This window comes from Wasmannia auropunctata, unplaced genomic scaffold (genome assembly GCF_000956235.1).
Source record: "Wasmannia auropunctata unplaced genomic scaffold, wasmannia.A_1.0 LD333487.1, whole genome shotgun sequence".
Lineage (NCBI taxonomy): Eukaryota > Metazoa > Arthropoda > Insecta > Hymenoptera > Formicidae > Wasmannia > Wasmannia auropunctata.
Window position 1 is genome coordinate 10,991 of NW_012029403.1, and position 15,903 is coordinate 26,893.

General features: G+C 28.3%; 4 protein-coding genes across 4 annotated transcripts; all 4 read right to left on the minus strand.

Moving 5' to 3' along the window:
• Positions 1 to 1,721: 1,721 nt before the first annotated feature.
• Positions 1,722 to 3,570, minus strand: LOC105459952 (odorant receptor 43a-like). Its single transcript, XM_011706321.1, has 3 exons — positions 3,529 to 3,570; positions 3,303 to 3,458; positions 1,722 to 1,775 (listed from the first exon to the last, which is right to left on the minus strand). Exons 1-3 carry the CDS (start codon positions 3,568 to 3,570, stop codon positions 1,722 to 1,724), a joined length of 252 nt encoding a protein of 83 aa, XP_011704623.1.
• A 648-nt stretch (positions 3,571 to 4,218) lies between these two features.
• On the minus strand, positions 4,219 to 5,117 carry LOC105459953. Its single transcript, XM_011706322.1, has 3 exons — positions 4,669 to 5,117; positions 4,311 to 4,354; positions 4,219 to 4,244 (listed from the first exon to the last, which is right to left on the minus strand). Exons 1-3 carry the CDS (start codon positions 5,115 to 5,117, stop codon positions 4,219 to 4,221), a joined length of 519 nt encoding a protein of 172 aa, XP_011704624.1.
• Positions 5,118 to 8,829: 3,712 nt separating this feature from the next.
• Positions 8,830 to 10,480, minus strand: LOC105459954 (odorant receptor 43a-like). Its single transcript, XM_011706324.1, has 5 exons — positions 10,035 to 10,480; positions 9,834 to 9,933; positions 9,537 to 9,656; positions 9,151 to 9,306; positions 8,830 to 8,883 (listed from the first exon to the last, which is right to left on the minus strand). The coding sequence occupies exons 1-5, from the start codon at positions 10,478 to 10,480 to the stop codon at positions 8,830 to 8,832; spliced, it is 876 nt and encodes a 291-aa protein (XP_011704626.1).
• Positions 10,481 to 13,501: 3,021 nt separating this feature from the next.
• Positions 13,502 to 15,076, minus strand: LOC105459949 (odorant receptor 67c-like). The gene is made up of 5 exons (XM_011706319.1): positions 14,628 to 15,076; positions 14,437 to 14,536; positions 14,187 to 14,306; positions 13,827 to 13,982; positions 13,502 to 13,587 (listed from the first exon to the last, which is right to left on the minus strand). The coding sequence occupies exons 1-5, from the start codon at positions 15,074 to 15,076 to the stop codon at positions 13,534 to 13,536; spliced, it is 879 nt and encodes a 292-aa protein (XP_011704621.1). The 3' UTR covers positions 13,502 to 13,533.
• Between the last annotated feature and the right edge of the window lie 827 nt (positions 15,077 to 15,903).

The window sequence follows — 15,903 nt, forward strand, 5'->3', positions numbered from 1 at the left end:
TTATAGCTGAAAGAGATACTTACATGTTACTCTTCCACATATTTTCCATTGACATCTATTTCCTCATTATGGAACGACATTAGCTTTCATTTAACAAATGATCCATGTGGGTTTGCATAATAAAAAATTTTTTAAAGTAAGAGATGGTTACCGCACAAGGACGAGTTTTAAAAATTTTAAACCCTTCCTGTTGTAGGAGTTTTGTCAATCCCTCATGCATGCAATATTCGCACGTAACGAGCGAATGAGAATTGGCATAATAAGGGGTCTTACAACTGGCATAACGAGGGGGTCAAATATCTGCTCACAACCTGTTTTTATCCTTCTGTTAAGTTCTCACGCATTTGTAATTGATTGTAAACATTATGTGTAATCTGAATTATATTTTTTTTCCATTTTTTGTGCTATAATGAATATTAACTTGTGTATACTATTGCTTTCATTATAATGTTTAGTCGGTCTGTCTAATTGCAGTATTGCAGAAAAAATCTATAATTTTTACTAATATATAATAACAGAATAAACGCTATATATTTATTTCAAAGAAATAAATATTAGAAAAAAATTAATAATTTAATTGTTCAATAATATATGCTTATGAAATCATGATAATCTGCAATAATTAAACAATAATTACAGCAATTAAACAGTAATTGTTTTAAAAATTATTACATATACATATTTTTTGTTACTTTTAATGCTACTTTTGAGACGACCTGCCTTTGATGCACGGATAGCTCGCCGGAACACGGATGCAGGGATCGCGGGCAGGTTCGGGAGAGAGAAAGCGAAGCCGGTAGTGTTAGAGAAATTACTCGTGAAATGTGGGTTAAAAAAAAAATAAACATTTATTAATTTGCAAGATAATAATAATAATAATAAAAAAATGCGAAACGCGCGACAATTAATATATAATATCAAATAAATAAAAATAAATAAAATAACGCTAATTAATTGCGGCCACGCCGGTTTTCAACTACAATGATAATATCGAACGAAGCAAAGATGATTCGGTCAAATGCGCTGCGATAAGTAGTCGAATATCTCGTGCAACGCTCCCGAACGAAGTTTGCGTACGCTCGTAATTTTTGACAGGCGTAGTTGCCGACGCCGACCGTGGACGGCCAGACGGGTTCCGGGCGAGGGATACGTTCACGCGAGCGCGGCGTGACGCGGGCACGTGCTCGCGCGCACTCAATCCCCGGCGATTTAAAATCCCCGATTTAAAAGGCCTGACTCGTAAACAATTTAAAAGGCCCGTCGCGGTGAAGACAACGGACGCACCGGCAATAGCCTGAGATAGAGAGAAACGCTCTATCTCGAGGAGAAAGCCATCCCGGACACAGGCGCGGATTCTCGAGTCGACAACGGTTGAGAATCGCTCAACCAGGGATATCTCGCGATGATAAGCTTAAAAGAGGGTGGGCGCACTGCGCCCTTCATCGCCCAACAGATGATCGGTCAGGCGGCATCCGACGGGTGTTTGACCGGGAACGATGCATATCGGGGTGCATCGTTACACTTTTAACTATATCTTCGAAGAAATACAAGTAAATATCTTTCACGGAAATTGAAGATATTCTATTAAAGAGTTATTAAGTTATTCAAAATGATATAAATAATTATTAATTATATTAGTAAGTATTAAATACTTACATATTTTTGAATGCTTGTACACAGCATAATATAAAAAAATATTATTTTGCATTTATTTCAACATTTTAAACTGACATCCTAAGTAAGACAGATATATAACCAGCCGACGATTTTATTAGCTGAAAAGAATAGAAAACAAAATATTTTTACGTTATGAAGACAATCAAAATACTTAAATACAAAAATAATTTATTTTATTAGCAGTTTTATAAAACTCTGTGAAAATAATTTTATAAATATATACAGATCAATATATTATAAAGACAATATATTATAATGAAAACAAGGTACAGAGTAGATAAAGTAATCAGTAAACTACTATTTATTTTATTTGAATAAAAATGTTGAGTAAGAAAGTAAAAAATGATAAGTAAGACAATCTTCTGTTTCACACATTGCGTAATAAATGTCAAATCAAACATAAACATCAAAAATTCTTCTAATCTTGACAGGGTTAATTTTTTTAATTGTTCTCATTAAGCATTTCTTATTTAATTTATTGTGAATATTATTTATAACTTCTTATTCTTTTTCTCATATCATCTTATAATTTGTTAATGAAAATTATAAATTTATATATATATATGTATATATGTATAATATTAAAAAAATTTTGTAAATTGAAAACAAGAAAAAATAGGATATAATATTAGGGTATAGGAAAAGTTCCTGAGTATTTTTGACAATTGTTATTTTTTTAAATAAAATAAATGAAACAGCACCTGTTAATCGAAGTATTTGCCATCGTTTTCTACTATCTTTGCCCACCTTTCAGGCAGCATACGAATGCCACGTTGAAAAAATTCATCATCTTTTGACGCAATCCAATTATCCATCCATTTTCGCACATTGTTGGCATTGGAGAAGTACGCATCAGACAATGCATGTTGCATCGATCTGAAAGGTGGTAATCAGAAAGGGCAATGTCTGGTGAGTAAGTTGGGTGCGGGAGGATTTTCCATTCTAAGTCCAACAGCGCTTTCTTGGACTTCTTAGCAATATGGAATCTGGCGTTGTCATAAAGTTGTACGATTTTGCGTCGATTTGCGGCTATTTGAGGACGTTTTTTGATTAGTTCCTGGATCAGTTGTCTTAGTTGCTTACTGTAGCGATCTCCTGTGACTGTCTGACCCGATGGTAGCAGCTCATAGTAGACGACTCCCTTCTGATCCCACCAGATATATAAGAAGATCTTATGATCGTGGACATCCAAGAAAGCGCTGTTGGACTTGAATGGGAAGTCCTCCCGCATCCAGCTTATTCACCAGACATTGCTCCTGATTACCATCTATTCAAATCGATGTAACATGCGTTGTCTGATGCGCACTTCTCCAATGCCAATAATGTGCAAAAATGATTGCATAATTGGATTGCGTCAAAACGTGACGAATTCTTTCAATGTGGCATTGTATGCTGCTTGAAAGATGGGCAAAGGTGGTAGAAAACGATGACAAATATTTCGATTAACAGGTACTGTATCAGTTATTTTATTTAAAAAAAAATAAAAATTGTCAAAAATACGCAGGAACTTACACCCTAATATATACATATGTAAAGTATAATACATATTAGAATGTAACTTAATACGATATTATGTCATAATATTGTCTGCATTAAAGATTTGATTGCAGTTAAAAATGTCTTACACTGCAAAATGTAGCCATTGTCATGGGGAATATTTTTCCTGCGGTAAGGTAAACTGGTTTTCTGCTTTTAATTATTATGGGAATCAAATCTTTGACTTCATTCGATTCCAAAGTGTACCATTCTTGATTGTACACCGCATAGAACAAACTATCGCACTTAAAAATATCTCATTAAAAAATTTATTTTACTACTAACAAAGTTTTATCTTATATAACTAAAACTTACTTGAGCCATCAAAATTTCACCGATAGCGCAATAGAGGCACATGTGAGCAAGTATATTAATAATATTACATAAAAGATACATCAAGCGAGTGATCAGTATATTTCCTTCTGCGAGCAACTAATTAAATTATAATATGCGTAAAATGACGGAATTATTATATAAAATTTATATTGCAAAATTATATTAATATTGGTGCCAAATCATATAAATATATGTATAATATTGTTAGTGGTTATATCTTTTTAAAAATTTCTTTTATATTCATCCCTCCAAAAACGGGTCACCATAATATTATAGTGACCTGTTTTTTGTTTTGCAAATAGGTATAAAAACATTTATTTAGAATATAAATTTTTATCGTAAGATGGGGTGACTTTGATTCAAAATTTACTTTTCTACCTATTAGATAAAGTTAAAAAAAATTGTTAGTTATTCTTATTATTAATAATTTTTCCTTGTTTCTAATACATAATGAAACAATTTTAGTTAACATTTGAAGTTTTTTTGATTTTGTAAAAATCTCAAAAAATTCTTTTTTAATTTTGGAATAATGTTACCAGGACTTGGAGTAACTTTGTCTCAATATTTCATTGATTTAAAACCAATTCCTTGGATCAATATTACAACAAAGGTACTTATTTAATGCATATTTTTCGCTTTATTAATGTTAATAATGCATGAAATATATGATCAAGTTTGTGCTATACTATCTTTAACTGTACTTACGTTAATTATAAAAAATCCATAAAAAGCAAATAGGACACCAAAACATAAAAATATTATAAGAAGTATTATATTGTATATGTCTTCTACAACAGCAATGGCTCTATAAAATAATATTTTATACATTACTTTGATATGTATTTGATTAAATTATAAAGAGTAGATTGTGATAATATCTATACTTTGTGCAGTTTTTAACTTTTTATTGCAAATTGAATACATGTACAATTGTGAACAATTAAAACAGTTGTAAAAAAAAGTAATGGCTTTAGAGATTTAACACGTCTTGAAAAATAAATAATTTTTTTATACAAGGATAATAAATTTCTTTTCTGTGTGCAAAGTTATTATACATATTAATATTATGATAAATTTATTTCTAAAGAAAGAAAAGCAAAGAGTTAGTATAAGCAATACCTTAACAATCGACTGTGATTTATTACGCAGCTCTTTAGATCTACGTGAAAGTTCATAAATTTATTCAAACAAATAAAACGATGTCTAAGAATGTCCAACTGGCCACAGATATGAAACACTATTAACCCAAGAAAATTATCGATTCCCACATAACACGCCATGGCACAGAAGAGGGAAATAGATTGTACAATATACGTCATCTCGTATTGTGGAGTTTTCGTTACGTCGTAAATGTAATAAGTTTGTATTAACATTGGTCTGCCTGGATCAGTAATATTTGATAAGTGTCGTATGGAAATTCCAAAAGCAGGCAGAGCGACAATAAAGATATATGCTAATCCCATAAGAGAATATCCGAATGTAGTAATTATTCGCGCACTTTTAGCTCTCCTCATCATTATATTTCTTTCTTTCGCGCTTTTCGATCTTTGCCAATCCTCTGCTATCATTTTTATTACTGTTGCAACAGCTTTAAAAAGTGTTAAAGTTAAAACATTAATAAGGAAAACAAATTTATAAAAATAAAAATTATTAAATGTCAAAATAATTTCGATTAATAAAAAGCTTAAAATGTATTGTATATTTACATTTACCTTCTTTTTTCCACCAAAAAATCATAATTTTTATTGCACAATTCACACCCGGCAAAACAAATTGTAAATTATCAACCATTAACAGGAGATTTGAATGAATCATTATAAATGAATGTATAGCAGGAGTGAGAAAGCCGATTACAATCAGAAGAAAAATAATTAATACACGTAAATTGCACATTAATTTGCCTTGAGAATTTTGTTGGACGTTAGGCCACAACCCCATCAGTTTTAAACTAACACGATTCAGCTTTACTGCCCATTCAAGGTCTGCCTGTAAAAATTTCAGTAAGTCAAAATTCTTACCAAAAAGTTAATCTTAAAATTTGGTTAAAAATATCGTTAAGTAAATGCATAATAATTAAATACAGAAAATAGAATAGTAGTAATTTTAATTTTTATATATTTATTTAATAATTTGATAACATGTGTGATTACATTGGATTACATTCTGAATGTTTCCTGAAAAAAAAAAAAGAGAATGATTTTCCATAGATTTTGGAGCATTAAAAACGATGTTGCCCTCAGAATTTGCCTACCACAGCATATTTTTTAGAAAAACTGGTTGAAACCTTTAAAAACCGTACGTTTTTAGCAATTTTTGAAAAATTGTGACGGACAAACTTAAAGTGTTAGAAACTTCTAAAAGATCTTAAATGAAAACATAAACAAACATTGTACTCGAGCTCAAGTCTCTCCAATATTACAAAACTATTTATCGTGCAGCAACGGTTTATTTGTATGTGTGCGCGCGCTTCTATCCGTCACTGTACGCTAGAGCGGAAGTTTAGTATCTTCTCTGCATCTTCTGACTTTTTAACACTTGCGTAAACGTTGTATGTAACATTGTAAATATTGCGGCTAAACGGTTTACTGTCAAAAAATTGCAATTTATTATATTATTTATAACAATATTAGTTTTATTACTCTATTATAACTTGCTCTCTTAGAAATAATTTGCACAGTCATTAACGACAGATTTACTGGATAAAATACAATCTTTTCTGCAGTTAAGTTCCTCGACTTCCGCCCTAACGTGCAATGACGGGAGAGTATACGCGCGCATAGCATTACAAACACTCATTGTTGCACGGCGCAGATAAATAATTTCCTATAAATATTGGAGGTAGGTATAGGTATACGAATACAATATTTAAGCTTTTATTTTTGAAAAGTTTCTAGCACGTCACATTCGTTACGATTTCTCAAAGATGGCCAAAAATGTGTTTTTTAAAGAATTCAACCTCATTTTTTTTGAAAATGTGGCGGAATAGGAAAATTCTGAGAACAGCATCGTTTTCAATGCTCAAAAATCTACGGAGAACCACGCTCTTTTTTCAGAAAACTTAGCATGTCGACCAGTGTCATTTGAAATAATATCTTAATTGTAATACAATGAGTAATTTTCTGGCACGCACTCACGCCGACGCGGCGACGCGCGCACACATGTACATCACACACAATGCAGATTTAAATAAGAATTAAATACTGAGAAATATTAGTAAATATAAGAAATTTATAAGTATATAATAAACATTTTTTAAATAAACGAAAAACACAGAAAATCACTGATATGTTGTAACAAAACGCTAAAATAATAACATTTTTACATAAAAACATATCACTGATATATTTAACAATAGTTAGCTTGTGACGAAAATTTAAAGATAAATTTAATCTCTTTTTAACGTATATAAATAAAATAAAATATTTCTCACAAAACTTTTTTTGTTTTCATCGCAATAATCAAAATGTCAAGCACCTTGATATTCTGAACATTCCGAACCATCCATGTCGAATGTCAACTGAGGACTGGTCTCTAGTCTTTTCACACGTAGCGAAGTAACCTTCTATTCAACCAGACATGCGTTTACGCATGCTCGTAGTAGAAATTCTCGAAAATGTGAGAAACATCAGTTGAATGCATATTCCAAGAATTTTTTCCTTTTACTTCTCTGTACGAGGTAGTTACAAACAACAAAAAATTCATACTGTCAGGTGAATAACTGTATGGTACGCATTGTAAGCGAATACACATGTGTTATATTCTCATATGGAGTACTAATCGATTTAGGAAGCTGTAAGTAATATCGGGTATAGATTGCTTATAGCCAATTATTTTAATAAGAGTAGATGCATCTTTTCAGTTTTACCTATTCTATATAAATTTATATTGTGTATATAATAAAAAGAAAAATATAAATAAATCTTTTAATTAAAGATTTCCTCGTTTACATACATTTGTCTTTTGTCAGAGTACATCTGACTCATGAAAAACAAAAATCTAGATGTTCAATTTTATGCTGGGTGTTTAATTTGAATTTTACATCTCGAGATTCACTTCACGTATGTATGGATGATCATTTTTTACATATCGACAACCACAAGACGATTGCGATTTTTATCTGCGGACCAGAGTTGGAGACAAGTCTTAATTTAGAGATAATTTAATAATTTAATTATTTTATGTTATCGCATTGAAAATAATCTCATTACAAATCAAAACGTTTGCAATCATTTATACATGTTTTTATATTTATGTTTTTGTCCTTAAAATTTTAGAATTAGAAAAATAAATACTGTCATATTTAGCATGTGTTTTTCTTTACTCTTTGCTGAACTATGAAAAATAATAGGAGATAATTATAGAAACATATTGATAGATGACTCTTTCGAATAATATATATCTACTAGAGTGAGAGACACACAAATCTAACACTACTCTTGTAAAGCCAATCTCCGGCTATTTGCCTGTATATATCGTATTTTGTTTTGGAAAATTTGACAAAAATATTGCACATTTTTTGAAAGTATAACAATGTGCCGCAAATGACTACAGTCGACGATAGTACTTACATAACGTTTTATGGAAGATGACTATAGTCAGCGTAAAAGGGTTAAAAACATTTTTCTGTTTTCCCCTTATTCATGCCGCGTAACCACTGACAGAACTTGGGTAACAACAGGTTAACAAGCGTGGGTGCGATACATGTATGTACCATATTCTTACGCACGCATGAAAATCGATGTTACGTTGTGTATGATTACTACTTAGGGGAGATCTAGGCATACAAATTGAAAGAGAATTAATTACATAAACGTAATATCTATATAACGCTGTTCTTACAACATATAATAAACTTAACTTAGATATCGTGAATATCACCATCCAGCTTTTTAACTCATTTTTTAATGATTTTAATACACATTTTTAATTTTATGAAAATAATTTGTACAATTATTGTATCTGATTGAATAAAAATATTATATATAAGAATTATTGTAACTAAAAACAAAATTTGAATTGCATATTATTCTAAGTCTATAAGCCTAAGGCAAAAATAAAGTTTTTTATTATATGTAGATATATGAGTTTTTATGTATTATGAATTTATATATATTTAGTATCACAAATTTTTTCTTCTATTTAATAAAACTCGTAATTTTCGAACCAACCGTGCAGTAAGATATCTACATTTTATTTGCACATAATAAATTAATACTTGCACAATTCTTAACTATATTATATAATAAAGAAATTTATATATATATATATATTTTATTTGTATTACATCCTTGTTGTAAGCAAAATGGATATATAACCACCTGACGTTTTCACTAACTGCAAAATAAATTTCTTTAATAGTAATATGATTAATAATATATGCATATAATCCTAATAAATTAATCATTGCAAACTTTGAATTTAGAGAAAATAATTTTAAATTTTAACATTTTAAATACATATTTCACATATTGCTAAATAATTTTTATATTTTTAAGATTAATAATTTTATATTTAACTTATATTAAATATTTATGATATTTAATTTAATATTTTAATAATATTCAAATACTTTTGTTACAATTAAATATTAAAGTATCTTACACTGCAAAATGTAGACATTGTTAAGGGAAACATTTTTCCAGCGGTGAGATAAATCGGTTTACAGCCTCTTGTCATAAAAAGCAACAAATCTTGTGCAACTTTTGGATTCACGGAATACCATTCATTATTGTATGCCGCATAGTACATTTCATTAGACTTGAAATTGTTAAAATTATTTTTATGTAGAAATTATTGTATACATTTTACAATAAAATAATAATTAGCTAATAATTATTATCTATTTATTGTATTATATGAATTTAATTTAACATAAAAATAACTTATTTATTTAATATATAATAATATTATTAATAAAATCTCTTCTAAATGAATCAAATAAAAATATACAAACTTACGTAATTACATGTAAGATAGATGCAACTTACTTGAGCCATCAAAAATTCACCAAGGGCACAATATAGGCACATATGTCCAAACAAATTAAGAACAATGCATATGAAACATATCAAATAAATGATCGATATATCGTTTCCATCATTAAGTAGCTAATTAATGTATAATATATATTAAAAAATGTAATTTTTCTTAATACACAATTTAGCTCATGATAAAATTATGTGCATAGTATAACTTTTTAAACTTGTAATATATTAATTATTTATTTTCTTATTTATAATATATTAATATAAAATAATTTTTTCTTCAAATTTTTGAAAACTTACTTGAATTATCCAGAAACCATAAAAAGCAAAGAGTATCGCAAAATATATAAATAAGGCGAGAAGTGTTATATTATATGTATCTTCAATAATCGCAATAGCTCTATAAAATATATTTTGTATTACAGATAAGCATTAAATATACATTTGATTAATTATATATTTTATATAGATTATTCATATAAATGGATATAAATATCAAACCTAAGTAAACGAACGTGTTCTGTCACGCAGTTTTTTAACATTTTAGAATTGATGCATTTATTAAAACGTGTTAAACGATTTTTCAGAATATCCAATTGACCACATATATGAAAAATCAATAGCCCTAGAAAATTGTCGATTCCAGTGTAAGACATGATACCGATAGTAATATAAATTGCTTGACTAATAAACGTAAGTTCGTATTGCGGTGATTTAGATACATCATAAGTATAATAGGTTTGTAGAAGCATCGGTCTGCCTAGATCAGTAATGTTAGAAGCGAATCTCATTGACACTCCAAAAATCGCGGGAACGACGATGAAGAAGCACGCTACTCCTATTATGAAGTACGCGCAAGAAACAATCAGGCGTGCAGTTCGCGCCCTTCTAATCATTATGTTTCTTTCTTGCACACTTTTTGATTTTACCCAATCCTCCGCGATCATGTTTAAAATTGGTGTCATAGCTTGAAAAATGTCGATTATTGAATATTTCAAACTTAATAATTTTACTAATAAGTATAAATATATCGATATATGAATAAGTAAGAAATGCTAAATTCAGATCTTAATGCAAATCTTAGTACTCAATAATACTTTGGCGTGAATTTATACATTTCCCAATTTATATATGCGCGCCGATTATTTGTCGGTCTTTAAACACAGTAAAGCTGAAATTGAAATAGTAATATCAAATATTATCAGTTTATTGTACAATATTTCGTGATTACAGCTTCGGATTGTTTCAAAACCGACAAATAATCGGCGCGCAGTTTACGTGAGCTGGAAAATGTATATATATTAATTCACGGAGAAATATTATTCAGCATTAAGATCTGCTTTGAGACCAAATTAGATTCTGTTTACTTATTTATCTTAAAAGTATTGTTAAATTTATATAATTATTAAATTTTATTCAAAACAATAAAAATAAGAGAAATAGAATTAATATTTTTTAATTTTAACAGCAAATGTAGTAAATAAATAGTAAATAAATAGTAAAAGTAAATTTTGTAATTTGAGATTGTCAATACTGTGTACATACACACTGCATTTACAGTAACAACAAATTTTTTATATAATTTAATGTAAATAAGATTATTTGTTTTATTTAAATAAATATATTTTTTATCACATTATACATGCTTAAAAATACATACATATAGCTTTCAAGTATGTTTACCTTCTTTTTTCCACCAAAAAATTGCGATTCTTATAGCACAGCTTATAGTCGGCAAAGTAAAATTTAAATTATCTATCATTAGCATAACATCTCCATAAATTCTTATTAATGAATGTACAGAAGGAATTAAAATGCAAAGTATTAATCCCAAGAAGATGACAAGTACTCGAAAATTGCACATCAATTTTTCTCGAGAGCTTTGTGCGGTCTTAGGCCAAAGTCCAAGAAAATTTAAAATAATACGATTTAGTTTCACTGCCCATTCAAAATCTACCTATAGAAATTTTCATAAGAGTCCGTGTGAAGTCACATTACATAACACATTAACGTAAATAAATAAAATCACAATTAGTGCAAAAATATAAAATATAACAAATACGTTAGATTCTATAAATATTTAATGGAATTTTTAGAAGTAATAATTTAGTAAGAATTCTGTGTAGAAAATCACATTTTATTAATTATAAAGTTTAAAAATTCTTTAAAAAATAAATTAAATAAAAATTTCTGACTTTAAGTAGTTACTACGTCTAACTATAGTTAAATCAGTAATTTTTACAACTTAATATGTTATTCAAAAATTAAGGAAACACAATACACTGCAGAAGGCGATAATCCAAAATTTTCGATAATAGTGAGAAATTAAGAAATAAGTTTTATTTTTGTAAATACTACTGTCTGCACGTGAAATGTTTTCTTAAGATTCTTTTCATTTAGAGTTACAAATATCAAAGCACCTCGGTATCCATTATATTTTGAACTTTTCATGTCGAATGTTGTCCAGAGACTGACGTCTGTTGCTCTCTCATAAATCGATGTTATCTCGTATTTAGTAAAAAGCATTTGCCGCGCATGCCCCTAATAATAATTTTGAGAGAGACAAACGATCTACCTGTAACAGAGTAGTATTAAATATTCTGCACACTCGTTTCAAGTTTCCGTCATTTCAGCATCGAATATTGCACGGAACAATTGCGAACAAAAAATTACAGGTTGATGCTATGTCAGCGAAAAAAGGGAGTATATATACATCCGTTTCTTTCCCACGCTTCGCGCTTCTATAATCGATTATAGCTTACAACTGTTGTTAATAGGCTATATACAATACCATTACAACATCCGTTGATAATTGCGGAAGCCATCTGTGTCCATCACACCATATCTTCCTCCTTTGTGTTGTTTACAATTCTATACAATCTTCTGTCATTGTTAATGGATTGAATGATTAAATAAGCTTTGAAATATAGTAAGATAATCACTTATAAAAAAATTACATAGTTTACCATATCAATAATAAGATAAATATTTTTTACACCATATAGTTTTATTTTGTTTATTTCTCTTAACAAATACAAGTTGTTCTAATATTTTTGCGTAACAAGTAATTTCTAAATAGCCATGTCTATCATTCACTGCATGACAAGTCTTAATAGGAATTATTTGCAAAGAAAAAGTAATTGTTTAATATAAATAACATATTATATTATTTAAGACAAGATTGAGAACCGATTGATATAAAAATACTTTGCTAGGTTTACAAAAGAGTATACATCAATATGTAGCATTAATGTATTTACAAGTATAGAATTAACTCAAAAATAAAATTATTCTGTCGTGGACAAATGTTAATTATTTATAACTCAAAAATTATTATATCATTAAAAATAAAATACGTATAAATTGGGATTCTTCCAATTTGACTTCAAAATATGATTAAAATATTGTATAGAGGTTGTACGACTTCTTATACTAGTTCTCATACTAGTTCTTTATACTTTTTACAAGCAAAACAAATAAAAAAATTCAATTTATATAAAAAAACAAATAATTCTATTTAATTAAATAGAGGTGATTTCGATATCTCAATGAATTTCATATAGCTGAAATAAAACTGAGCAGAATATAAGTTGTCATAAAAACTAAACAATCCTAGTTTGACATATTTTTTATTAAGTAAATTGCTTCTGAAACATTTTAAGTTGTTATTTAAAACTAATTATTCTTTATTATATTGTTCAAAATAATTATTAACAATAATATTATTATAAAATAAATGTTAAAAAATAAAATCAATACTTTAACTAGATCTTACAGTTCATGAAAGGACAGACATCTGTAGATTACGGTTCCCTCAAAAATTAATTAAATTTCAAAATACTCTTTCTCTATCACTATTTAATAGAACACAATACATCCTACTAAAATAATGCAAAACATTTATTTATTTGCAAATATAATATTAATACTGGCACAGTTCTTAAGCTACTCTAACAAAAAATGTATAATATTAATAAAAAAAACATCTTCTCATTTTTTTTCAACTTTTCGTTGTGTGCAAAACGGATATATAACCAACGGATGTTTTAACAAACTGAAAAACATATTTTCTCGATGATCATAAAGTTAACAGACTCGATAAATACATAATTATTAAAGTTAAAGGTTCATAAATAGATTAAAATAAAGAATTTTAATATTTAAGCTTAATATACTAAAAATTTTTATATATAAAAAAATATAATTTAGGGATTGTAAAATAATTTGTAACGAAATTTCAGTGACACCAATATTTTAATGTGATAGTCAAGATTAAACATTAAAATAGCTTACGCTGCAAAATGTGGCCATTGTAACAGGAGACACTTTCCCAACAGTGAGATAGATTGGTTTAGAACCTCTTGTCATTAAAAAGAACAAATCTTCTACAATTTTCGAATTTAGGATGTACCATTTGTTGCTATATGCCGCATAATATATTTTATTGCACTTGAAAATATTAAAATATTTTTAGATTAATATAATTATTGTACACATTGTTTGCACATTTAAATAAAAATTAGTCATTATCATGGGAGCCTATAGAATTAATTATGCAACATTCAATTTATGCAAAAAATAATAAAATAATTTTAAATAATAGAAAATTTAATTAGATTTTTAATTATATATATGTATATATATAAAACTAACCTGAGTCATCAAAATTTCACCGAGAAGACAATATAAACTCATATTTATAAATATATTGAAAACGGTGGACACAAAATATATTAAGTGAGTGAGTGACATATCATTTCCTTCATCGAATAGCTAATTAATTTTTGGAATAATTGAACAAATATAATTTATTTTAATATTATTAATTTAAAATTTTATAATATATCATGTAAATATAATGATTTTTTATTAGAAATTCTTATCCAAACTTTTAGATACTTACACTAATCATCCGAAATCCGTAGAATGCGAAGAGTAGCGTAAAATATATAAATAAGGAGAGAAGTATTACATTATATGTATCTTCAATAACATCAATAGCTCTATAAAAGATATTTAATGTACTAGAGCATATTTTACGACATATATTTATATGAATTTTACTTTGTATATATTCTTTTATAAGTAACAAACCTAAGTAAACGGATATGTTTTACTATGCAACATTTCAGCACTTTATGATAATTTATATGTTTATCCAAATGTGCCAACCGATTCTCGAGAATGTCCAATTGACCGCATATATGAAAAACTAAGAGACTAAGAAAATTATCTATTCCAGTGTAGGCCATCATGGCAACTGGTATGCAGATGGCTTGACTAATAAATGTCAGCTCGTATTGCGGGCTCTTTGTTATATCATAAATATAATGGGTTTGAAAAGGCATTGGTTTTCCTGGATCAGTAATGTTGGGAGTCAACCTCATTGATATTCCAAAAGCAGGCAGTACTGTGATAAAAAAGCATGTAAATCCCATTATAGAATAGGAGCAAATAATAATCATACGTGCAGTCTGCGCTCTTCGGATCATCATATTTCTTTCTTGATCACTTTTTAACATCATCCAATCCTTCGCGATCATGTGTATAATTGGTATAATTGCTTAAAACAATTGCACATTTTACAACGTTACATGAGTTAAAATATATATAAGTTTAATCTTAAATAGTAAAAATAGAAAAGAAAGAAATAACAATACATTATTTTTTTTGTATTCTTTTAAGAAAAATGCTGTTATAATTTTAAATCAATAAAAATATTTATTTTGTAATTTATAAATTATGCGAATTGAATATAAAAGTATTTTGGAAACTCATAAAAAATTACATTATATAATATTTACTTTTAGTAATAAATAATTAAAAGATAATATCATATTTATCTTGCATAAATAGCATTTATTATTTATATTATCTATTACTTATTACTAAAAATAAATATTATAGTTTATAATGTAATTTTTTATGAACTTTTACAACATTTTTATATTCGATTATATATACAGAGACTGTCAAAAGTTCGGAGCTACCTAAATAATTTCTGAACTGTTCGAGATATTGGATTGAAATTTATAGGGTTACAATGGCAAAATGTAATCGATCATTTAACCTTGAAAACGCTCACTTCAAACCTCTGTGGGGGAGGAGGCGGGGCGGAGAAGGGTTGAAAATCTTAAATGGCTTGTAAGGTCGATTGAGGGCTCGTTTGAAAGGGCTGTTCAAAACGAGAAGAACGTGAGAGTGTAGAAACCTCAACAACCTCGCGTTTTTCGTCTCAAAAAGCCCTTTCAAACGAGCCCTCAATCGACCTTACAAGCCATTTAAGATTTTCAACCCCTCTCCTTCTCGTCCCCCACGAAAGTTTGAAGTGAGCATTTTGAAGGTTAAATGATCGATTACATTTTGCCAT

Coding starts and splice junctions, on each gene's coding strand:
- LOC105459952 (XM_011706321.1), bottom strand. CDS start 3,570: ATGTGCCTCTATTGCGCTATCGGTGAAATTTTGATGGCTCAA. Junction 3,459..3,528: donor GTGAAATTTTGATGGCTCAA/GTAAGTTTTAGT, acceptor GATATTTTTAAG/TGCGATAGTTTGTTCTATGC. Junction 1,776..3,302: donor CAATGGCTACATTTTGCAGT/GTAAGACATTTT, acceptor TATTCTTTTCAG/CTAATAAAATCGTCGGCTGG.
- LOC105459953 (XM_011706322.1), bottom strand. CDS start 5,117: ATGATAGCAGAGGATTGGCAAAGATCGAAAAGCGCGAAAGAAAGAAAT. Junction 4,355..4,668: donor AATCACAGTCGATTGTTAAG/GTATTGCTTATA, acceptor ATTATTTTATAG/AGCCATTGCTGTTGTAGAAG. Junction 4,245..4,310: donor ATACAATATAATACTTCTTA/TAATATTTTTAT, acceptor ACGTAAGTACAG/TTAAAGATAGTATAGCACAA.
- LOC105459954 (XM_011706324.1), bottom strand. CDS start 10,480: ATGATCGCGGAGGATTGGGTAAAATCAAAAAGTGTGCAAGAAAGAAAC. Junction 9,657..9,833: donor ATGGTTTCTGGATAATTCAA/GTAAGTTTTCAA, acceptor TACATTAATTAG/CTACTTAATGATGGAAACGA. Junction 8,884..9,150: donor CAATGTCTACATTTTGCAGT/GTAAGATACTTT, acceptor TTTATTTTGCAG/TTAGTGAAAACGTCAGGTGG.
- LOC105459949 (XM_011706319.1), bottom strand. CDS start 15,076: ATGATCGCGAAGGATTGGATGATGTTAAAAAGTGATCAAGAAAGAAAT. Junction 14,307..14,436: donor ACGGATTTCGGATGATTAGT/GTAAGTATCTAA, acceptor AAAATTAATTAG/CTATTCGATGAAGGAAATGA. Junction 13,588..13,826: donor CAATGGCCACATTTTGCAGC/GTAAGCTATTTT, acceptor TATGTTTTTCAG/TTTGTTAAAACATCCGTTGG.